Source organism: Rhinolophus hipposideros (genome assembly GCF_964194185.1).
Source record: "Rhinolophus hipposideros genome assembly, chromosome: 26".
Classification (NCBI taxonomy): Eukaryota; Metazoa; Chordata; class Mammalia; order Chiroptera; family Rhinolophidae; genus Rhinolophus; species Rhinolophus hipposideros.
In genome coordinates, this window is record NC_138072.1 from 7698919 (window position 1) to 7722607 (window position 23689).

The window sequence follows — 23689 nt, forward strand, 5'->3', positions numbered from 1 at the left end:
AAGGACCCCCAGGTGATGCAGTCCCTAATAATCAGTTTCCTGTGGCTCATAGGAGGAAAGAAAGAAAAACGGCAGTAAACAAATTGAGGAATGTGAGAGCGGCTCAATAATATTTCCAGGAATTACCCAGATGGCGAAAGCATTGCAGGATGTATGAGGAAGCATTATGTTTGGCAATGTATTGAGGCATAATTAAAATACGATAAAGTATACTTACCTAAAGTATACAATTTGGTAAGTCTCGGGAAACATATACATCCAGAAAACAATCATCACAATCAAGCTCACTAACATATCCATCTCCTGAAAAGTTTCCTGTTGCTCCTCTGGAGTTCCCTTTCCATAACTTTCCATGTCTCACCCCTGAGAAAATCACGGACATATCTGCTTTCTATGACTCAGGAATGGCTTAGATTTTCTAGAATTTTATATAATAGAATCTCACACTACATACTCTTGTTGTTGTTGTTGTTTGTTTGTTTGGGTCCTATACTTAGTATAGTTATTTTGACACCCTGTTTTCTCTGTGTACAAGCAGTTCATTCCTTTTTATTGCTCAGTATTGCCATGTAAAGAATGCATTTATTTCTTCACCCGATGATGAAGAGTTGGCTGGTTCCCGCCTTAGGGCCATTGCAAACAACGCTGCTGTACATATTCGTGTGAAACTTTTTGGAGGGACAAATCCTGGGTCGGGAAGACACGCCTGAGCCTCCGGTCCTGCTGCCAGGCTGGAAAACAGAGCTCCTTTCTCTGCTCAAAAGTCCATGCCATAGTGTTGGCTTCCGTGCACTTGGGGGGACATGGAAGCCTGGCTCGGGAACAGCAGTGAAGAGGGTACAGTGACGCGCTTGCCGAGGTCACCGTACCACATTCTAAAACCCCCACTTTTTCACTGCAGGTGCAGCATTTCCACGTACGCATCAACTTCTAGCTGTGGGCAGCGTCCGTGGTCTCTCCCACGTGCCCGTGGAGGAGAAGGGAGACGGCAGAGGTGCGGAGGACAGTTGCCCAGACTTGCCCTCGTTCCGGAGCTGTCACCCCTGGTGCCAGCCAAGGTTAGGTGTCAGAGGGAAGGGACAGGGAGGAGAAGAGCGCGGGCATCCCGTCCGAGCCCGCGGCGCCCCGCGCACGCTCCCCGGCCTCCCGCGGCGCCGGCCGCGCGGGGACGGGAAGCTCCTCCCAGCCTCTCCTTCCTGCCCCTTGGTGGCACTGGCGGGCGAAGGGCGAGCGCGGAGGAAGTTTGTCCCCAGCGGCGGCCCCTCCTCCCGAGCGCGGCGGCCCCTCCTCCCGAGCCGCGGAGGCGGTGGCGGCGGTGGCGGCGGTGGCGTCCGTGGCGGCGGCTGCCGAGCGCCCAGCAGAGGCCCGGGCGGCCCGGCGGCCTAGTGGCCGGAGACGTGGAGGCTGGGCCGCCCTCCCGGGCCGCCGGAGCGGGGGGGCAGGAGGCGGACGCCACAGGGCCCCGCCCGGCCGCCGGGAAGGTGGGGAGGCTCCGCGCACCTCCCGCCGCGGGCTCCGCGGGCTCCGCGGCCCGGGCCGGGGACGGGGGGGCGGCGTGCGCGCCCCGATCCGCGGGACATGGCGGGAGGGCACTGCGGCAGCTTCGCCGCGGCGGCGGCCGGCAGCGGTGAGATCGTGCAGCTGAACGTGGGGGGGACCAGGTGAGCCGGGGGGCTGCTGAATGTGGGGGCCCAGGTGAGCCGGGGGGCTGCTGAATGTGGGGGCCCAGGTGAGCCGGGGGGCTGCTGAATGTGGGGGCCCAGGTGAGTCGGGGGGCTGCTGAATGTGGGGGCCCAGGTGAGCCGGGGGGCTGCTGAATGTGGGGGCCCAGGTGAGTCGGGGGGCTGCTGAATGTGGGGGCCCAGGTGAGCCGGGGGGCTGCTGAATGTGGGGGCCCAGGTGAGCCGGGGGGCTGCTGAATGTGGGGGCCCAGGTGAGCCGGGGGGCTGCTGAATGTGGGGGCCCAGGTGAGCCGGGGGGCTGCTGAATGTGGGGGCCCAGGTGAGCCGGGGGGCTGCTGAATGTGGGGGCCCAGGTGAGCCGGGGGGCTGCTGAATGTGGGGGCCCAGGTGAGTCGGGGGGCTGCTGAATGTGGGGGCCCAGGTGAGCCGGGGGGCTGCTGAATGTGGGGGCCCAGGTGAGCCGGGGGGCTGCTGAATGTGGGGGCCCAGGTGAGCCGGGGGGCTGCTGAATGTGGGGGCCCAGGTGAGCCGGGGGGCTGCTGAATGTGGGGGCCCAGGTGAGTCGGGGGGCTGCTGAATGTGGGGGCCCAGGTGAGTCGGGGGGCTGCTGAATGTGGGGGCCCAGGTGAGTCGGGGGGCTGCTGAATGTGGGGGCCCAGGTGAGCCGGGGGGCTGCTGAATGTGGGGGCCCAGGTGAGTCGGGGGGCTGCTGAATGTGGGGGCCCAGGTGAGCCGGGGGGCTGCTGAATGTGGGGGCCCAGGTGAGCCGGGGGGCTGCTGAATGTGGGGGACCAGGTGAGTCGGGGGGCTGCTGAATGTGGGGGACCAGGTGAGTCGGGGGGCTGCTGAATGTGGGGGCCCAGGTGAGTAGGCGGGGCTGCTGAATGTGGGGGACCAGGTGAGTCGGGGGGCTGCTGAATGTGGGGGACCAGGTGAGTCGGGGGGCTGCTGAATGTGGGGGCCCAGGTGAGTCGGGGGGCTGCTGAATGTGGGGGACCAGGTGAGTCGGGGGGCTGCTGAATGTGGGGGACCAGGTGAGTCGGGGGGCTGCTGAATGTGGGGGCCCAGGTGAGTAGGCGGGGCTGCTGAATGTGGGGGACCAGGTGAGTCGGGGGGCTGCTGAATGTGGGGGACCAGGTGAGTAGGGGGGCTGCTGAATGTGGGGGCCCAGGTGAGTCGGGGGGCTGCTGAATGTGGGGGCCCAGGTGAGTCGGGGGGCTGCTGAATGTGGGGGCCCAGGTGAGTCGGGGGGCTGCTGAATGTGGGGGACCAGGTGAGTCGTGGGGGCTGGTGAATTTGGGGGCCCAGGTGAGTCCGCGGGGCAGGGCCCAGAGCCGGATGCGGCGGGCGGTCTCCAGCGGGGTCGACGGCGACCCGACCCGGTGTCCTGGGAACGTGGAGGAGTACAGGGTGGAGCCGGGCTGGGGACACGGGGCCCTCCTGGCGGCATTGTCGGCGAATCCACACTTGGTGCTATCCGGTCAGAGAAGGGACGGGCTCGAGAGCCTCTTGGAATCTCCTCCTCGCGGAGCTGCTGCCTCCTAGAATGCCGACCTCTGCTCCTCACCTATAAGGTGTCTGGCTAGGAGGAACGTTCCGTAGCCTTCCATGCCTTACCTTACAGTATATTTGAGGAATTTATTTTGGAGAAGCCTGGCCTCGTGGTTTGGCCGTTGTAGATGAAACAGCCCAGCCGCCCTTTTTCTTGGGTCAACAAGATGTCCCTTTGCCTGGGCAAGAAATTGCAGTGTTCTCTCCACACCTCATGAAGGGCTGTTTGCAGTCTCGAACAATTTCATTGGAGCAAGTGCAGTGGATTTATTTTCAGAGTTTCTTGGTGCATGGCTTTGAGGGATCAGCTTATCTCCTAGAACAATGTGTCCAGACTTTGCACTTTACGGAGTTGGTTCCAGGAAGCTTTGGATATTGACACACCGTATGGTGCGCTCTTGGTAAACAGATGGAAAACTCCTCTGTTCTTTATGGCCTTCCTCTCTTCTGTGCCTTTTATTAAGCTTTTTTGGGGGGAAAACAACTTTTTTGGTGTGTGAATTTACTGTGGCTTATGAGTCATTCGTCAGAAATGGGAGTTTGCCAACTCTCTTCAAAGGCAGAAGTAGTTGAGTTTTAGGGTTGGTGGAGATGGAACAATAAAATATTTTGTGAATACACTGTATTGTGCTGTGCTTGAGAATGGCTGACTTTTAAATATTTTTTTTAATGCAAAACAGCAACAGTGTGAGCCGTAGTGATAAAAAATGTATAGTTTTAACTTAAACATTTAAGTTTTCTACGTGTCCAGGAGAATTTAACACAAGAAACTGTTTTTTTCCCCTGCTCTTTCTTTCCCCTCATCCTCCAAATAAAACCATTTAGTAGTTTAATAAATTACGTTAGTGCCACTGTGTAGATAATGATCTTACAGAAGGGAAGATACATGTGTAAGATTTAGTGTAAGAAATGGATACTTCTCCTAAAATCACATGAAGATACTGCAGGTTTGGCAATTTAGAAATGCAAGAGTGGGATACTCAGTGCTGGGAGGACCGCCTCCAGTCTGCATTCATACTGGAGTAGCACTGTAGGCATCTCAAATCCCTATGCTGGTTTCTTAACGGCTGTTGGTTGCTGGCGTATTTCTTTCCAGGCATTCCAAAGGACATACTGTATTATGATAAAAATCAAACAGTACTGTTATTCACTGTGTGTTGAAAGCGGGTGGCTAAATAGTGATCTCTTGTTAATGACTGCTGAATTCAGTTTAAATTATTAAATCATATGATGGATACTTGAGGCAACTATCTTGGAGCTGGAACTTTTTTTTTTTTAGTTTCATTACTTACAAAACTTGATCATCTTCTAAAATAGTGGTATTAAGCAAGAATGCAAAACAGATACCGTGTTAGATCAAACTGTTTAGAAGACAGATGAAAGTCATTAACATAGAAATGAGAAATAAAGACAAACTTTAGAATTGCTAGGGTCAAACAATGTATAAGTAATGACATAGCCTCTAGAAAACAGAAGATCCAACAATGAGCGTTTCTGGAGTTCCTTTAAATCATAGACTCTTGCAGCATTTTAGAGCACAGAGGGATCAAGAAGTCATCTGTATCGTGCAAATCACAGATTAACGCAGTCACTTAAGTCATTGTAAAATAAAATCCTATGTGACTGTCATTAAGTGGAGGAATTGCCACTCGGAGAGAAACGTCTGAAGCACAGAATTGAAGTTGGTCCCGAAATGACAGAGTAAAACCCAAAAGGAGAATTTATTTGAACAGAGAAGCATATGCTATAGGTAAGGTCACCCCCCCATTTTTTTTTAATGTCAAGAGAAGAGAGATACAAAAGTGGAATTAAGAAATTACCAAGTTTTATGATTTATTTCACACTTTGGGGATGATTTATAAACTAGAGAAGATCAAGCTTAATTTAGAATTAATGTTTATTATTTACAAAAAGAAACCAATGAAGTGAAAGAAACCCAGTATGACTCAATCTGTGATGAATTTTATTAGAGTATGATTTGAGACCTCGTGAGAGAGCTCTGGCACCAGCCAGTGGCAGACTCAGAGACAAAGAACTTTGGAGTCAGACAGATGGGTTCCAGTTCCCAGGCTTTACCTCTAGGTCAGCAACTCTGAGCAAATTATTTTTTAGTGCTTAGTTTCCTAAACTATAACGTGACAATAGTACCATCCTTACAGTATTGTTAAAGGAATTTGAAATAATAAATGGAAAATGCAAGGATTATTCACATTATGAATAGTAACATTGCTGAAGAAATAATTTAAATTAGATTTCTTCCAAGTTAATTTGGTAGGAGGCAAGTAGCATAGAGTATAAATGGTGGGTATGCTAAGATCTTTAGTAGTACTCTTGTCGAGACCACACTGTACGTGGCCCCTGGCACACTGTGGGTATGAGATAAAAAAAAAACAGAAAAAGTGTTAATACATGTTGCAGAGAAGTATGTCCGCAACATGTAATTTCAAATGCTGTTGTTTTCATGAAGTCATATTTGGAACCAGTTTTAGAGTTCTGGGGTTTTTCCTCTCCTGTCTTCCCCTTATTTGAGGAGGAAAAAAGGTAGGAATGAGGGTCTGATCCCTTTACCCAGAAATCCCAGACTACTAACTGTACCCCAAACTTCTGAATTGCTAATATGACTTGAAGCAGAATTTTCTAAGTAACAAAATTCAAGTTTTTTTGGAGGCCTCATGGGATTCATGTGATGGCCTCCAAAACAGTGATTCATTTAGTTTATCGTTGACTGGATCTGCTTTTATTTATCTGACCAAGTCATTTTCCTCTGACTAGTTGTAATCGGTTTCTCATTTTTTTCTTAAGATTCTGCTAAGAAATGCACGTGGGAAAATTTGCCATCTTTTCTTGGATAAACTGATTCCTTTGTTCAGTCGGATTAACGGGCACAGGGACTACTTTAAAACGATTTTATAATGGTAGAATGTAGAATGAAAGCAGAGGTCTGTTAGGCTCTTCTGTGTGAGGACACATGGTGATGTGAGCAGAGGAACATAATATATAGTACAGTGTGATGAGTTTGGACATGAAAATACTTCGATAATAAGGGCTGCACTAGATGAGCCCTAGATTACATTCTCCGTCATGTCACTTTACATCCGTTACTGATTTTCTCCCCCATTTGTTACACTGTGCTTTGGTCAAATTCCCTCCATCGGTGGTAATGAGCAGACTTGAACAAATGGCAGTTAACCTCAAAACAATGGTATACATTTACTTACTGAGTGGTATTTGAATGAATGAACACAACAGTTGACAATGGCGCAAGCCTGCATATAAAAAAAAAAAGTGTGAAATGCATAATGTGCAATGTAATTATTGCGAGCTCAAAATACCATAGGGTAGACTTTGGAAAAACCGTTAAAGAGGAGGTAAAGCCTTATCAGTATCAAGCTGTATGGGACTTGGCTGAGGACGTGACAAGAGCTGTCTAGCTGGGATAAAGAGACTGAAATGGTAATGAGCATGAATTGTTTGGGGATGTTGAGAAGTTCTCTCTCGTTAGAGAAGAGCACAGTTTGTGTGGGAGAGATGAGACAGGACCTGAAGATAACTTCCAATGCTCTATTGAGAAGTTTGGGCTTGGTGTGAGGGGCAAATTGTTGATTCTTCAGCAGACTGGCATGCTGGAAGGTAGTGTTTTAGGAAGTATGTCAATGAGTTAATTACTTGATTTTTGTTGTGAGCTCTGTAAGTAATCTTAACTCTGAATTGAAATAAGCAAAACTTTTAAATATTAAATGTAATTAATATAACTGATCTAGCTATAGCTTTGAAACACCTTATAAATCATCGGCCAGCCTATTAGAGCAAGTTAACTAAAACTGGAATTTTCAAACCCTGTCCTCGTTTATAATACCAGACAATTTTCAATTGCAGGTTTAGTACCTCAAGACAGACTCTTATGTGGATTCCAGATTCTTTTTTTTCCAGGTATTTCATCTAATTCTTTAGTTCCATTTTTAATACACTTGTTATTTATCAAAATAGTACATTTTTCCATGTCTGTTAAAGTAATATACTTTATTTCTCAAATACAAAAACTTTAACTCTTAAAATATAGTTTTGTTTATATTTTACTTTGGAGAAATGATGACATTTGTATTGGTCTTTGACACAAAGAATTAGGACATTTATTCATACTCAGATTTTAAAAACTAACTAGCTTATTGTTAATAACTTCTAGTTTGCTGAGTGGAAGAATTTCAAGCCTTCGAGATGAAACTGGTGCTGTGAGTATAATAATAGTGTGTGTGTGTGTGTGTGTGTGTGTGTGTGTGTGTGTGTAAAAATTAATGGTTATAATGCTCCTTATTATATAGTGACTCTTAGAAGATAGGAAATACTTTAATAACTGCTAAATGAAAATGACATACGACTTAGTTTATTTTTATTTTTTGGTTAGGCATAGAGAGTGTCTATATAAGAGAACTCTAAACACGGAATGCTACATATAGATATTAAATATTCATGATTTTAGGATATAAGGTGACATTGGCAAGGGAGAAAAATATGTATTTTAATCAGTAATTAAAACTAACGGTAAATAGATTAATGTAAATAATAAAATACTTTGATGTGGGATTAGAATGGTTTAAGATGTTGCAAATTAGTCGAGTCCTACATTTATTTATGTTTTTATTTGTTTTTATTTATTTATTGGAGAATAACCTCATGAACTTACAACAATGGTGGAATGAGGAAAATAAAGAACTATTATGTTTCAGTACAAAAATAAAAATGGGTTCACCCATTTAAAAAGTACTGTGTGGATAAATTGTAAAGTGAATGTCTGGTGCTCTGTTCGTAGGCAACAAAGTGACCAGAGTTTTGTTTGCTATGGTGAGATATGCAGATTAAATAAAGCAGCAAAAGCAGGCATTCCCATGTGAGGTTATAAAAAAGACATCAGCAATAATCTCTGCTTAAATCTATGGTGTTTCTTCCACTTCTGATTCGTTGTAATAAAAAAAAAAAGCAAGACTTTCTGAAACTAGAACTCCACTCATTGTGTATACATAATTGATCATAGTAAAAGGAGTTTTATTTGCTACCATTCCCCTAATTCCCTTACATAAGCTTTAAAAGATGTTCAATTTTATAGGTAGCACTTTTGTAATTGATTCAAAATAGTGCTGGTACACATTTCTGTAAAAAGCTATCAGTTATGTATTTCAAATTTTAAGCATTTTATCCTCCCCACCCCTTATTCAATGTTTTTTTTTGTCACCACCTCCTTTTCCCCTAGCCCTTGAGGAAATGGAAATAGTGGGATGTATAAGTGTTAATGAGAATATGATTTTCCAGTTTTAACAACAGCATGCAGTATTTACCTTTCTCGATTACCCTATGTGTATTGTAGACATACGCTGGTTCAGTGATTCACATATGAAGCACGAATTATGTAAGTCTCAATCACCATCACCAATAACAAGTAATCAGGCAATATAAGAACTCTCGATGCATCATATTTTCAAAATATTTATTGGATTCTAGACTATTTCAGATAAAAATGTTCCATTGGTGTCTACGGAAGATATCAATAATGAGAGAACTGACTGACTAGGTACCATTTTCCTATATGTTAAAATATCATCAATCTAATAATAGTTTTTCGGGGAGAAAAAGACATTACTACATTAAACGCACAGTTGTAACTGCATTTCAGTTTTAGCAGCGTTAAAATTTAAGAATAGAATAAGAAAACAGCATTTCAATACTTCAGTCTTTGTTTCTTAAGTTAGTGTTACAGATAGTAAAGTTAGAAGTCGAATTTATAATTTGAAAATAAAGCAATCCATCCTTTACAGATATTTATTGACAGAGATCCAGCAGCATTTGCACCCATTTTAAATTTTCTTCGAACAAAAGAACTAGACTTAAGGTAAGAAGTGCATCTTTTTAAATAAATTCCTATTGATAGGTACGTTTTTGGTATAGCTTATGAAGGAAAAAAACAAAGGTAAAGACTATTTTGCTTGAAAGTTTCCTCAGAATTAAACTCTCATAGATACAAGCCACCATCATCTCTTCCTCTCGACTTCTCCCATAGCTTCCAGACCACTTTTCCTGACTTCGTTCTTGCATACTTCCAATTTATTTTTCACACTGTAGTCAACATAATTTAATTGAATCCGTTTACTAGTCTCCTTACAATGTTATTGGATTAATGGCTAAGGATTTTCTGCAACCTGCCCAGCTTAATTTCTCTTGCTTCACTTGAATTTCTCTTCCAGCAGACCTCAAATTCCAAAAGGCCATCACTGTTTATTGTGTACCCTCAGGTTCCAACTTGGTGCTTAGCACACAGTAGGGCTCAGGTCATGTTTTTCTGGTAGATAAATGCATGATCATTTAAACTAATTAAGTCCAAATTCTTAACCAGCAAACTGCAATTTGTATGTTGTTTTTTTTTTTACTTCAGACATCCCTAGTGAACTTTCAATAAGGATTTCTTAATATTTTGTAGATACAGCTTTGGAAATTCTAATTGTTTGAACTATTTCTTTATAATAGTAGCTGATTTTTGGCTTAAATTCACTACAATATGAGTTCCTTGAAGACAAAGATTATTTTTTGTCTGGTTGGTTACCTGCTGTATTCCCAGTGTTAAAACAAGGCATACGTAGTAGCTGCTCAATAGACATTTATTGAATGAATAAAATGGTTTGTTGGTGCTTTTTGTTTGTGTGGTTTTGGGCCTGGGACTGGAAGTGGGAAGTATATTACTACTTACTTCTTTATAAAAGTCAAATTATTTGGACCCAGAGTATTTGATTTAAAAAGCCTAAATGTACTGCTTGAGATACTCCACAACGGGATAGTGAAAGGCAGAGGTAGTTTAAATATCGGTATTTAGTGACTGCTTTTCTTAGAAATTACTGCCTTACTTTACTTAAAGAGTAAAATTTTATTTTCAGACTGCTGTACTGTAACGTCCTCATCAGGATAACAGCATTTCCTAAGGCTGGTCTTCCCCCCCTACTTTCCATTTTGCTTTTACTCTTGGTTTCTGATGAGAAGGGAGTCATTTATATGAATTAATTCATTCAACAAATATTTATTACATAACTGTTACATACACGTGCTGTGCTAGGCTTTATGTGAGAGGTGCAAAAATAAATCAGAAGTAGATCATGCTTGCAGGGAGCTTACAGTATAATTGGGAGGTTAAATAGAGAAATAATTATGATAAAAAGTTAAAATTCATTAATGCCATAAAAGAACGATTTCCCATCTTGTTCGCCTTATTAGGTACTTGATAATTTATTTGTGTTGCCGCTGGAAAGCCCTAATATCTAATTTAGTCGCCCAGTTCATCTGTATGTGAATGGTTTTTAAGGAAGAGAACGTTTTTGTTGGTGTGCAAGTGTTTTTTTCTTTTTTTTTTTTTTTTTAAGACTTTTTTAAATGGTTAAGGGTATTACGAGAAAGGTGAGTTTTGAAGCCTGGGGATGTAGTTCACGTGAAGCACCTAGTACTTTTTCCTTTGGCTTCCGATGGTAATCCACGTTGCCGCTGTGAGTTACATCATTTGTGTGTTCCTTTGCAGGGGAGTGAGTATTAATGTTCTCAGGCATGAAGCGGAATTTTATGGAATCACTCCATTAGGTACGAGGTCTTTCAATATTTGTATTTTATGATTTGACCCGTTGTGCATTAAAGTTGCCCAAAGTATGTGTGTCCTAGGCCGGGTCCTAATTTTTGAGGGACTAGTTCAGTGCTTGCTTTTTTGTGGATTTTTGTAGTAAAAAGATGTTGTCAGCTGATTTAACTTAAATGTTTTCCTTTTTTTTCCCCCATCCTCTTTAACTAGAGAAAATAAAAATGGAGTACTGTTTTTCTGTTTGCATATACTCTTGACAAGTTTGCTTTGAAATGTTTTTAGTAAGAAGGCTTCTCTTATGTGAAGAGTTGGAGCGCTCGTCCTGTGGCAGTGTCCTTTTCCACGGTTACTTGCCTCCCCCAGGTATTGCGGCGTGATTGATTGATTTCGTCTTTTTAAAAATTAATTTTATCATTAAGCAAGCATGTTCATACAACTGTATAAGTAGGAAGAAGGAAGAACCAGTATTTGATCATTGCTTTTCTCATTTATCAATCTACTTGATATGGTGAGAACTTGAACAGAAGTCTAGTCATAGTTTATGTTATAGCTGGGATGTGCCAGAGTTTCTCTGTAAAGGCCCGATAGGCTTGTGAGCTGGAAGGTCTGTGGCAATACTCAACTCCGCCATACACAACCCAGAAAGTCTCCTGACTGTGTCAGGAAACTTGAGCTACACAAACAGCCCCTGGGCTGGGTCTGGATACAGCCCAGTTTGCCACCCCCTATGTTAGAACATTGGTTGTCAGTCTTTTTGAAAGAATGGGACAATTCAGCTCTATATCAGTTTAAATCAGTGTATAGTACTTAATACATAGTAACTACACAAAGTGAAGACTGGTGACTGAGTGGATTAACGGTTGATTTCAGTTATGTAGAACTAGGTAAAACTGGAGTACGATATGATAAATCATTTATTATATAGATAACATGATAAATATCACAAATCTGTTGAGGTTTTTTTGTTTTGTTTTGTTTGTTTTTTACAGTAATTCAATTATTTGCAATAAATTGCTATATTTGAAGATATATGTTGAATATGATGAAATGCCCTTTTTTCTGTTACAGCGTGAAATTTTAAATTGTATGTATACTTAGAAATTTATCTTATTTCCTTGTATAGGTATTCCTAGTCGTAAAATAAACAACACGACTAGATCCTCTGCTGATTTTAGGAATGGACTAAACTCTGCAGAGGGTGAAGCTCGGGCAAATGGTACCCAGCCTGTTCTCCCTGCAACCGAAGAAGAGACTGTTAGGCTAGGTGAGCAAAGATTAAATAGTAGAAGAAAAATACATGTTTTTAGTACTAGCTTAATGATTTTTAAAGATGTAATTTTGCCACTTCTCTTAATCCACATTGATCATTTATATCTTAAAGTCTCACCTAACATATAATTTTTTTAAATTTGAAAGTATGTAACGTTCTGTTGGCAGATAGGAAATATTTTAAGCTCCGTGTGGGCTCTTTGGAACGGCCACTGTGCCTTTATGACATGCATGCAGCCGTGCAGCAAATGTAGACAGGTGTGGCTGGTTTGCAAAAGAACTTTATCAGAACAGGTAGAGAGAGGACTGCAATGGGCCCGTGGGCCCTAGCTTGCCAGCCCTCGCTTTAAAATATAAAATATTTGTTTCTGAAATGCACAGGGTTTCCTGTGGACCCACGGAAGGTGCTGATAGTAGCCGGCCATCACAACTGGATCGTAGCTGCCTATGCCCATTTTGCCGTGTGTTACAGGTACTGTGACACTCATCACGCTTGGCTTCGCTTTTTATCTTGGGGGTAGTTTTTAATAATTGCACTTTTATATTTACAATTTGGAGAGCTGTTCCTTTGAATCATCAGAAGGTGTCCCTGCATATTTTATCCACTTCTGTATCTCTTGATTAGATACGGTTCGCTTTCATTTTCATAGCTAAGTTGGTAAATATTGCTGGTAGCCTTACTATGTCTCAACTATTTCCCAGACAATGTGAACTGTGATGTAATTGAGATCTTCAAGATCTTTCCTGCAAGTTGTTTTCCTAAATTATTCTTTGGGGAAATATAGAACTCTAATTTCTTTTTAAGTGGTTTAGATTTCATATGTATGCAAATAGACCTCAGAAGGAATACTCTGGATGTGTGTGAGTAGGTGGTACGTATCAACCGGATTTTATATTTAACAGAAAGGTAACCAGACAGCTGCCATTAATATGCTTTTGGTACATTCATCTGTACTCTGTTTGCTTGATCCGTGCTGAGTTTACCGTCTGTGTCCATTCTCACTTCACAGAATCAAAGAATCTTCAGGATGGCAGCAAGTGTTTACAAGCCCTTACTTGGATTGGACTATTGAACGGGTAGCTTTAAATGCAAAAGTGGTCGGAGGTCCCCATGGGGACAAAGACAAGATGGTCGCTGTTGCCTCTGAGAGTAGCATCATCCTTTGGAGTGTGCAGGATGGAGGCAGCGGGAGTGAAATCGGTAGGAAACATCTGTGCACGCACCGCACTGCACTGTGCAGGGAATGTGTGAGCATTCTGAGTGTGACAGGGATCGTCCCGAGATAGCAAAACCCACCTGGGCTGTTAGTGAGCTAGAGCGGCCCCATCTTCTTTTCAGGGTCCAGTGGTAATGGGGCTCCCCAGTGTGACAGGAACCGTCTGGTAAAGAGGGAAGAAAACGGATGTCTTAGGCAAAAGGAAAGTCTGTTGCCCATTGCAACAGCAACCTGGCAGACAGTGTAACGACCGCTAGGCCACATGAGTGCCACTGCTTTGACTCGTGCTACCACTGCACCATCTGTGCAAGTGCCAGCAGGTGTTTAGGGAAACCCACGACATTCACAGACATTTCCAACACACTGACGATTTCAACACCACGTGCGTTTGCAGCCAAACATGCACATACGCTCTGAGGACTGGTTGGTGCTGATGCCAGACGAGCAGAAGCGTCCCTGTTTGTAAGACAGAAGCACAGTTGTGCCGAGTCTGGAACTCAGGCTTAACTACGTCATTGCAGAGTGGCAGTGATGGGGTTTCTCTGCTCTCTCATCCAGCAGGCATTCAACATGGCATCTATCCGAAGGCTTTGTGGGTCTCCCAGCAGTTGTGTGTACTTTTCTAGCCAGTACGACACCATAACGCAGCCTGGGAGGTGCTCTGGTGGCCATTACATCTCTAGGTTAAAAGTGACAGCTGCGATTTCTGGCTTTTAAAGAGTTTTTCACATTTGTTTAAATGATTTCTTTTTCTTCCGACTGAGCATTTGTTCTCAGTGCTCCCTCTCCTGGCGTCATAGTCACTATTCAAAATTGTTTTGTTGCATAAGACACCATAAGGCAAGTTATTAACACCTATAAAGTTGAGGGAAAGAATTTTTATTTTTATCCCTTTTTTTTTTTACACTTTTGCTCAGTTTCTTTAGAGTTCTCCTTTCCATGAGTCAAAGAACTGATCTGTCACGTCTTTGTTGGCATCTTTAAACTTAGATGGTGCAGCTGTGGGTTGAGCAGACGTGTGTTCTAATTTCCCATTTTGAAGCCAATGATCCATCACTGAGTATAAGGAAAATGTGTTAAAAATAAATTTATTTTAAAGTAAAACATTTTAAACAGCTTTAGGTTTCTGATACTTTAAATATTTCTTATACTTTATTTATTGGACAACAATGAGGTTAAAAGAGATTATAGCGGATATAACTGAAGAAACTGAAGATAGTAAAAGAAGAGTGGAAATATTTAAAACCAACCTCCCACCACAGACAATTCCAGAAAACATAAGACCCCATCGCATGTCAAGTAGCCTCTGGAAAACTCCTCTGTACACTGTGAAGATAAGGAGTTGAAAAGACAAACAATGCTTTAATATTATCAGGAAATTAGTCTTGAATTCTAGAAAGGGTCTCAGAGACCCACAAGGACCCCAAACCGTACTTTGAGAGTTGTTCTAGACCCTTCTCCCAGTCTTCTCTCCCATCCCCAAATTTCAAATCTCATGCCTTCTGGAGCTACGCTTGATAGCGTTTTCAGCCGCCCTGTAGGACACTGTCTTTTATCCCTTTTAAGTTACTAGCTCTAATTCTCCCCCATCCCCCAACTCTTGAACTCCACTGGGATCTTCACTTCTCACTCCCCTTTTTGCCAGGCTTGGATCCCATCATTACAGTTACTCTAGCAAAAGAGCCTCCGTTTTTTTGCATCTCCCTTCGCCTTGCTTACTTGGAGAAACCCCGACCCTGGCCAAATCTATCTTTCTACCCGAATAGCTCATGAGGACTAAGAACACTGAGCATTCCTGCCTGCACCACCAGCACCACCACTGCGGTCCCCATACCTTGTCTCAACTCATGACCTCCGCTCTCAAGTGAACCTTTAAAAACTACCCAGAAATCCTGTTACATAGATGTCACTCTCCTAGATGATGGTGTAAAATGAGCTCTGAGTAAAGGCCTGAATGTTTGAGTATAGTATGACTTCTTTTTTGTGTTTTTGTGGGGTTTTTTTTGTGTTTTTTTTAAATTTTTCCTTCTGTTTTGCTTATTCCCAGGCTCCTAAACACATTCCGGATAGTTGAGGGCTGGCAAGTATGTGCCTTCAGACCAGTGGTTCCCAAATATGTGGTCCATGAGCAAGCTGCAGTGAAGCTGTGAATTTCTAGAAACACTGGCTTTTCTGATTGACGAGGCCTGGCACGAATCCTAGGACCCTTTACATTTTACTTTGTTCACTTTCAATCTTCCCAGTTATTTTGATGATCAACTAGGTGTGAGAACCACAGCTTCAGATAACAAGGTGTTCTGTTGGGGTAGGATCACTCGAGGCAGACTTTTCTGCATTAGGAGTGTGTAAGCTGCTGCAAAGTTTCTTATTTCTGGTTCCTAGAGTGTCTTGCACATACTTTGTAGAACTGAAAAGAGACTTAAATTAGTTCCCTTGAAGATGCTTTAATCTGGGTTTTGATTGATTCTGAAGATGATGACTGATGAACCTCTTTATTTCTTCTTACCACTTCAGGCGTGTTCAGCCTTGGTGTTCCTGTAGATGCCCTCTTCTTTATCGGTAACCAGTTGGTGGCCACGAGTCATACAGGGAAGGTGGGAGTGTGGAACGCTGTCACTCAGCACTGGCAGGTTAGTTGAACTAAAGCATGTTACAGCAGTGAAAATATTTCTGACACTCATGCTGATTTAGGCACCTGCTTTGTTACTGTGGAATTCATATTGTTTCTGGGTTGCATTATACAGAATATTGAATATATTTAGTGGTCAGTTGTCTTCTAGGTACAACGTTGAATATGTTTTTCAACAATTGTAAGTTACTTTGGAAAAGGAATACGTTTTTAAATTGGTTAGACATGTCTTTTTTTCCTTGAAACGGTTTACGTCCCATGCGTTGGGAATAGTAGTCCAAGGAAACTTCTTTTCCTAAGTGGAAGCACAGATCTATGTGAAACGACATGGCCGTTCGGAGAAGATAGCGAGCTAAATGATCTCAAGTACTTGAGAGGAACAAGGAGATGGGACTGAAAAAGAGGAAAGCTGACTCTGAAACAGAAACAGAGGAACAACACAGGGACTTTAAGCGGAGAGTTACACGATCAGATCCATGTTTTGCAAAGATAAACACGGTAGCTAACGGGAAAGGGGGGTGGGAGAAGAGGAGAGTAACCCAGCAAAGCAGGGGCAAGATTCAGGTGAAGACGGTGGTGATGGAGATGGCGGGCAGGAGGCGACCTGAGAAACACTCTTAAGCGTTTCCAAAGTAACAGGATAGGTACCTGATTAGAGGTAGACAAAGGAGAGAGACAGATTTCTAATTTTGACAATCGAGTGACTGGATATTCTGAATTGAGAGGGAGCATAGGAAGAGAAGCAGATATGCTGGGGGGACAGTGTCACAAATGATGAGATGGATTAAATACTCTGAGATTCTTCAGGGCATCTAAGCGCAGTGTTAGTGTATAGTTGGGAGTCTCCCTTAGGAATTTAGGAAAGAACGAGCTAAAAAAAAAGTCTTTGGATACCACAGGACTTCTCTGATAATGAAAAATAAGAAGTGATGAAATTTTCCATTGAGAGAATAAATAGAAAGAAAACCAAGACTAAAACTCTGGGGAACATTAGCATTTAGGGGGACAGGATAGGAACCAAGAGCCACAGGGACACTTATGATATGACTGAAAAATGGCACTGGTTTTAGCAGTAGGATATCATTTGCAGATGTAAGTCAGTTAGGTTTTGGGGAAGAGAGGGGCATGCATCTCACAGGAACTCGGGCATCAAGCAAGAGACAGCAAATTCAGTTCCCTTTCAAGAAGTTTGGTGGTAACAGAAAGCAGACAAAGTGATAGCTTACAGATCAAGGCTAGATTGGAAAAAAGATGTTCAGTGCTTTCTTTTTTCTCCAGGATGGGAGCATGCTTGCAGTCAGACAGGGAAGTCGCCAGGAAAAAGCACATGGCGATTGGAAGACTGGCGATGATTTCTGGTCCTGTAGAAGTCAGGAATGTCTGGGACCTGGGAACAATTAGGGGGATTCACCCACAGAGTAGACCCTTCTTTTCTCTGTGACACAAGAATGAGGAAGGAGTACTGAACACAGACGCAAGGGAAAGACAGACACTGGAAGTGCATGCCCAGGACTGCAGACATTGCAGCTCATACAATGCAGTCCGCGATGGCCCTCAGTCATGTCAGCCTCCCCTAGTGCCCAGTGCTGGGAACGGGAGCAAGAGAACAGAGAACAGTGCCCGTCTGATTGATGATTGGCAGTGTGATAAAATGGTATGACACGCCAAGGGACAAGAAAGCATAACATGGCAGAGATCAGGGAGCAGGTAGGCAGACGGGACAGAGGGAAGGGAAAGCAGGTGGGTGACTTACAAGAACTGAGAATCATTGCACAGAACTCCTCTCCTGTCTGTGTTCTTGTACCGAGGGGCAGGCATGAAAAGCAAAGCAGCACTTGGCCAAAGGTGGCAGGAAAAGAGGAAGGAAGGCGTAATCCTGGAGCCCATCTTCCCAGAGAACAAATGGCTAATATGTTTGCCTCAGATGTGACTTGGGAAGCTCTGGGCTGCTGCCACTCTTTCTTTGAAAAATGGGTCTAAAGGGAGAGGAATCCCAAGGTCTTATCTATCGCCACCTCCTACTGTCAGGATTCCGGGGTAAGAGTGGAAGCTCTTTGTGGGGAGCTGGAGCTGAAAAAGATGAACTTGGTGTGAGAAAATGGGTCTGGGAGGTATGGAGTGGCCTTCCCTCCAGCCTCAGACACCTTCACTCCTGTCACTGAGAAGTTCTGTTTACCTGCCATGCAAGTCATTGGCTCTGATGAAACGGAAACCTGCCCTGGGGTCGAGGTGGTAATTGAGACTGCAGAGATATTTCTAGTGTAGCTTAGGATGGGGCATGACACCAGACGGCTTGTCATGGAAATCAGCGTCATGTACGGACAGCTTACAGAAAGCATCATTTCCCAAGTTCTAGCTCTTTTTTAGTTTATTTTTAATAGGAATGGACTCGGATTCTGTGCTTTCTCTACTTGCTCTTCTGCCAGTCGCTTTCCTCTCCTCTGCCTGATGCATAGTGACCTTTTAAGGTTGCCTTTCTGCACTCTCCCAAGACCCACACAGGATTGAGATGCGCGTCCCCCCGACCCCCACCCACACTGCACCCCACGCCTGCCCGGTCTCGGTCTCCATCAGCCACTGTCCCTGTTTGTCCTCCTCACACACATGTTCAGAAGCTCTGCTCCTGCAGAGCTCAAGTGATACCTCCCACTCCTCGCCCAGTGGTCCCTGCTTGTTTTCTTGAGGAGTGTCACCTGGGACGTCTCGCGCATGTCTGGTCTGGCTGGTGAACATGATTTTTCACCTTATCGTCACTGCTCTACCAAACATCTATTGTTTGTTTGTTATTTAGTTTTGTAGTAAAAAACACGTCCTTTGCTTTTCTTTTATCACTAATACAGGCAGCTATTGATTTGTAACTAGATTGATTTGCTCGGAAAACGGATTTTTTAATTCTAGTACTTAAAAAAATAAAAGTGTATGAGAACTTGTCTGCCTTACCATTTCCCGGGAAACAGGTAAACTCTATCGTGGGGAGAATGAAAATAGAGAATGCTATCTTTTCAGAGAAATGAATAAATATCAAGGGAACAACCTGGAAATGAGTTGATTTGTGTTGTGATGTGTTTTATGGCCTCAGATTCATGTATAGAAAAAGATAATCCTTGTAAATCCTGAAAGTGCTGCTGTTGGAAATATATGTTTTTTTTTAAAAGAGCTTTAAAAGGAATTATATTGGTGGTTCTTCAGAGTCCCCTATGTGGGGTGTGTATGTGTGTGAATATAAAGTGCATTTTCTAAGCCCTACTTAAATCGGATATCAGTGTCTTTTTTATTAAAAGAATTTCGAGGACATTGAGCAGAAAATATAAATCGTAATTAATATCTAACATCTAATAATCTCACTACATCAGGTTCAGGATGTTGTTCCTATAACGAGTTATGACACCGCTGGGTCATTCCTCCTACTAGGATGTAACAACGGGTCGATATATTACATAGGTAAGTGCACAGACGCTTAACACAGGCTCCTCTTTAACCTGACTTTTAAAAATGAGGACAAGAGGTTACCTTTTTTTAGTTTTAAATAGGTGCGCTATTTGTTTTTATGTTCTTTAAAAATGTTTGTTTTTGCAGATATGCAGAAGTTCCCTTTGCGGATGAAGGATAATGATCTTCTCGTAACTGAACTTTATCACGATCCTTCCAATGATGCTATCACTGCTCTGAGTGTTTACCTCACGCCCAAAACGAGTATGTATCTGGCAAGATTACTGTCCATTCCTGAAGTGCTTTTGAGGATGTGTGTTTGTTGGTTTATTACGCCAAAACTAGCATGGTCCTTCCTTTTTGAGAACTGCAATGCTAAGGATTAAGCCTAAGTATTACCCTAAAGTTTATATTTGGTGTTATATTGAAGTCAAGCATGACCAATAAACAAGGAGAATTTGAGGTGGGAAATTAGATCTTTCGTCTTCTGAATTGTGTTTAAGCCAAATCACTACCATATTAACTGAAATTATTTAAAAAGTTGTGTTTGCATTTACTTTCCTTTTACAGTAGCTGATTGTGTTTTGAAATTAAGGTGTTGTTTTTTTTAATTAACCAAAAAAAACAAAGGTTAAAAAAGTTCCGATCTAAATTAGCCTGTATGTAAAAGTGACCTTATTTTCTTGGGAAATTTTAAATTTACGTTGCAAGAAGACATTTTGTTTGGAAGATCAGTATGTATAACTTCCATTGCTTTTCACTGCAAAGGCCATTGCAATGAAATTAACAAACCTAGTTTTGTAAACTAAGAATTTTTATATTCTGTGGTAAAAGATAAACATAAATGGGAAATTTAAAATTTATCTGTAATAAAAGGAACTATAGGAAGTATTAACATGTACAGTAGTGATAGATAAGATTTGAATGTTACTGGTACAAAAGCATTCTATTGAATTCATTGAAGGAAAGCATGACCTTTGGTATGAAAAAAGAACTATTGCAGTGTATGCAGAGGGCTTTGATGGGAACCGTGATAGGATCTCACCCATATTGTGCCAGGATAGGGATCAGCAAACCATATACTCCTTCATTAAGTTTTACATTTTGTCTTTGGCGGCTTTTGTGCAGGGACAATATGGCAGGCAAGGTTTAAAATATTTGCTGTCTAGCCTTTCACAGAAAGTTGGCTGACCACTGCCCTAGAATGAGATGTGCAGGTTTTTTGGTTTGTTTTGTTTTTTCCGATCTAAACTAAAGCTGGGGAGAGAACTTCGTCAGTGACAAAGGACAGTGGAGTCACCTTACAGGTTATACGTGTTTCCAGGGTATGCTCTTTGTCCTTTGTTTGATTCAAGTATCGTGGCATGAATCAGAAATAACAGCTGTTAAAGCTAAGACGTTCTCTATCTGTGAAGCGAAGCTTTTTAAAAATTTAAGTCACTGAACTATTACCTGTCTTTAAATACCTGATGGAATCTGGGCTCTTGTTTAACAAAACAAAGCCACAGGTGAACCTGACACAGTGAGCTGTACATCGAGATGACGTAAGCGGTGTGATGGGCATATTGCATAGTTAAGTGTTTCGAAGCTGTTAAGTAGTCTATACAGGACTTGGTGAATCGAGGAAGAGTCAAGACTAGAAATAAAACAGGTGGCCATTCTAGGCTGGAAGCAGTATGGAACACTGCTTTGGGAATACGGTGTGTGTCAGTGGTGTTTCAGCGTGCTTGTCCAATTGATCAATTCTGTAAACAGTCACTGAGTACCCACCATGTCTCAGGCACTGAAAGGTGACATAGACACCAAGATGATTATGATTCAGTCTGTCAACAAGCAGAGATGGGTATGGAAATAGATTATTGGTGTGTTACCGTTGCTGTGATAGAGCGTAGTACATAGTACAAGGAAGGGAGCGGGTGAACAGTTCTATCTGGGAGTGAGGGCTAGGAATCGACGTGGAAAATACGTCATGATTTGCAGATGGTCAGAGAGGTCCTCAGATTTCTGTGCTGAGCTGAATTCGGGGCTGACACAAGCACTGGATCCCTCATCTCACAGGGGAGCTTTGCGAGGGCAGCTTTCTCTCTGTCCTCATCTAATACGCCCCTTTCACCTTTGAACTTGGCCTAGGTGTCAGTGGTAACTGGATTGAGATCGCCTATGGCACGAGCTCTGGAGCGGTGCGAGTTATTGTGCAGCACCCGGAGACGGTGGGCTCCGGCCCTCAGCTTTTTCAGACCTTCACCGTGCACCGGAGCCCCGTTACCAAGATCATGCTGTCGGAAAAGCATCTGGTGTCAGGTATTGCTGGCGTGCCTACCGCTAAGGAGGAAACCCCTGCCTCTGCGCTGTTCTAGACGCTGTAAACCGAAAGAACAGAAAAGCAGCGTCACGTGTGAGAAAGCACACGGAAAGAACGGGTAGAAAAGCTGAACAACTGAAGCAGTGTTAGGATTGTCTTTTAAGGATTTCTGTGATTTTTTTTTTTTTTTTTTTTTTGGCCTGGTTTAGAAGTATCGTGTCTTTTACTTACTATTCTAATATTTCATTCTCATGGTGTATTTTATTTCAAAATATAATTCTGTTAAGAGGTTTCTTTATTACAGATATGTCTAAGTATGAATGTAATATACATTTGATTACATTATCTTAAGGTTTAATACTTAAGTTGTAGATTTATATGTGATTTTGTTTGATCATCTCTTCACAAAGGCTGAAAATGAGTACAGTGTATAGATTATTTGAAAAAAATCTACATTTTACTGAGTTGATCCTCAATCATTTTTTAAATGTTAATACTAATTAGATACTTCAAAAGTTAGATATCAAGTTTCAAGCTTAATAAGTGGGATGGACAAAGTAAAAGGATTACAAAGTACAATTCCATTGATGAGATTCAGTTGTAATAGATGATTTCTGCAAAGCTTTATAAAAATTGAATTGTGAGTTAAACAGATTAGTGGTGCTTGCTTTTACATGAAAGCTTTTGTAGATCAGTGCCTGCCAAACATAAATGTTTTATAAATATTTTCGTACAAGTGTGTTTATATGAAGACTACACACTATAGAAAGCTGCAGCTGTCACTGTTCTCCAGGCTGATTCAGTAGGAGCTGAAAGATGGATGAACGAGCCGTCCCAGTGGCTGGCGGTTTTGGGTGTAACTGCTTTTCTGAAACAGTCTCTTTGGGCTTTCCTAAAGCTGTGCTCAGGTCACACCCCTGCCGCACTGAGGGGTCTCTCTCACTTCATGGCATTGGCGCCTCCTGTTTTGCCCACTTACTAAATGTTGGGCTGTCTGTGTCGGCCGCTTCCTAGATTCTCTCTCTATCCTTTGTCCTTTCCCTGGTGACGTGACTGTTACCAGCCAACGGTCACTTTCTCTGTCGGTATCTTGATTTGTTTTCTTCCCAGACTTCTCACTTGGTCATGTATTTGTTCTTCATCGGTCTCCCTCTTACAGTGTAAGTTCTCCACCCTGTTCTCAGCACTTGGCAGAATTCTTCACTCACAAGGTGCTGAGTAAATATATAAAATCAGGTCATTTGATCCTGAGAAATAGGCTGTTTTGTAGGTTTTTCAAGGACAGTCCTTAGAGACACTCGTTATTACTGCTTTTATTTCGATGGTTAAGATATCGTAGGATGTGATGCCAAAGAACTACATAGTAAAACTTTCATTCTGACATAAACTGTTCCACATAGCTTTAAAATTTAAGTAAGCTTGGCAAAAATGTATAGTTCGCCACATCTGGAGTCTTGTGTGTGTAGAGGGCTGAGCTGTGTGTTATTCTGCCACCTGGTGGATGTCAGCATATATGCAATGACATTCCTTTCCCCATAATGTTAGCTTTCATGTCTTAAATAAAATACTTGAACGATTACTATTTTAAAAACTCCCATAATTGCCTATTTGAATAAAACATTTAAATTATTTTTCTTAATCCTGGTACACTTAATAGTGAAATCAAGAAATGATTCCCCATGAAGCTGATTAAACAGCGTAGAACTATGTCTTTTTACCAGAAAACTGGCGTTCTGAGAATTGAGAATTTTGTTACTTAAGTAACATCTCTACACTTTCTATTCTTATTGAAATTTGCCAAAATTACATTCTACAGTTTTATTTAAAATGTGCAACTGGGGTATTTTACCCAGTAGGAAATGTTGCATGTATGTAAGACATTTTGGGTGCTTTTCTACTACATACTGATGAGTTCATACCTAATTGCTAATAATAACAAGTTTTATGGAATCATAATAAATGGCAAATTAATACAATTTTTTATTAAGGCATGCCACAAAATTTTAG

The 23689-nt window shown here is 42.4% G+C and overlaps 1 protein-coding gene across 5 annotated transcripts in view; it reads left to right on the plus strand.

Moving 5' to 3' along the window:
- Positions 1 to 925: 925 nt before the first annotated feature.
- KCTD3 (potassium channel tetramerization domain containing 3) overlaps positions 926 to 23689 on the plus strand; it is a 31394-nt gene continuing 8630 nt past the window's right edge. Inside the window, exons 1-13 of one of the 5 annotated variants that reach the window (XM_081039191.1) lie at positions 926 to 1058; positions 7110 to 7163; positions 7417 to 7462; positions 9041 to 9114; positions 10783 to 10841; positions 11119 to 11199; positions 11960 to 12100; positions 12487 to 12577; positions 13116 to 13306; positions 15837 to 15952; positions 19305 to 19392; positions 19528 to 19644; positions 21511 to 21681. In XM_081039191.1, coding sequence (XP_080895317.1) covers positions 7135 to 7163; positions 7417 to 7462; positions 9041 to 9114; positions 10783 to 10841; positions 11119 to 11199; positions 11960 to 12100; positions 12487 to 12577; positions 13116 to 13306; positions 15837 to 15952; positions 19305 to 19392; positions 19528 to 19644; positions 21511 to 21681 — 1204 coding nt within the window. In that variant the 5' untranslated portion in view covers positions 926 to 1058; positions 7110 to 7134. Of the gene's footprint in view, positions 1059 to 1462; positions 1662 to 7109; positions 7164 to 7416; positions 7463 to 9040; positions 9115 to 10782; positions 10842 to 11118; positions 11200 to 11959; positions 12101 to 12486; positions 12578 to 13115; positions 13307 to 15836; positions 15953 to 19304; positions 19393 to 19527; positions 19645 to 21510; positions 21682 to 23689 lie in introns of those variants that run through there. The other 4 variants (XM_081039190.1, XM_081039189.1, XM_081039192.1 and 1 more) reach the window with 4 other exon arrangements.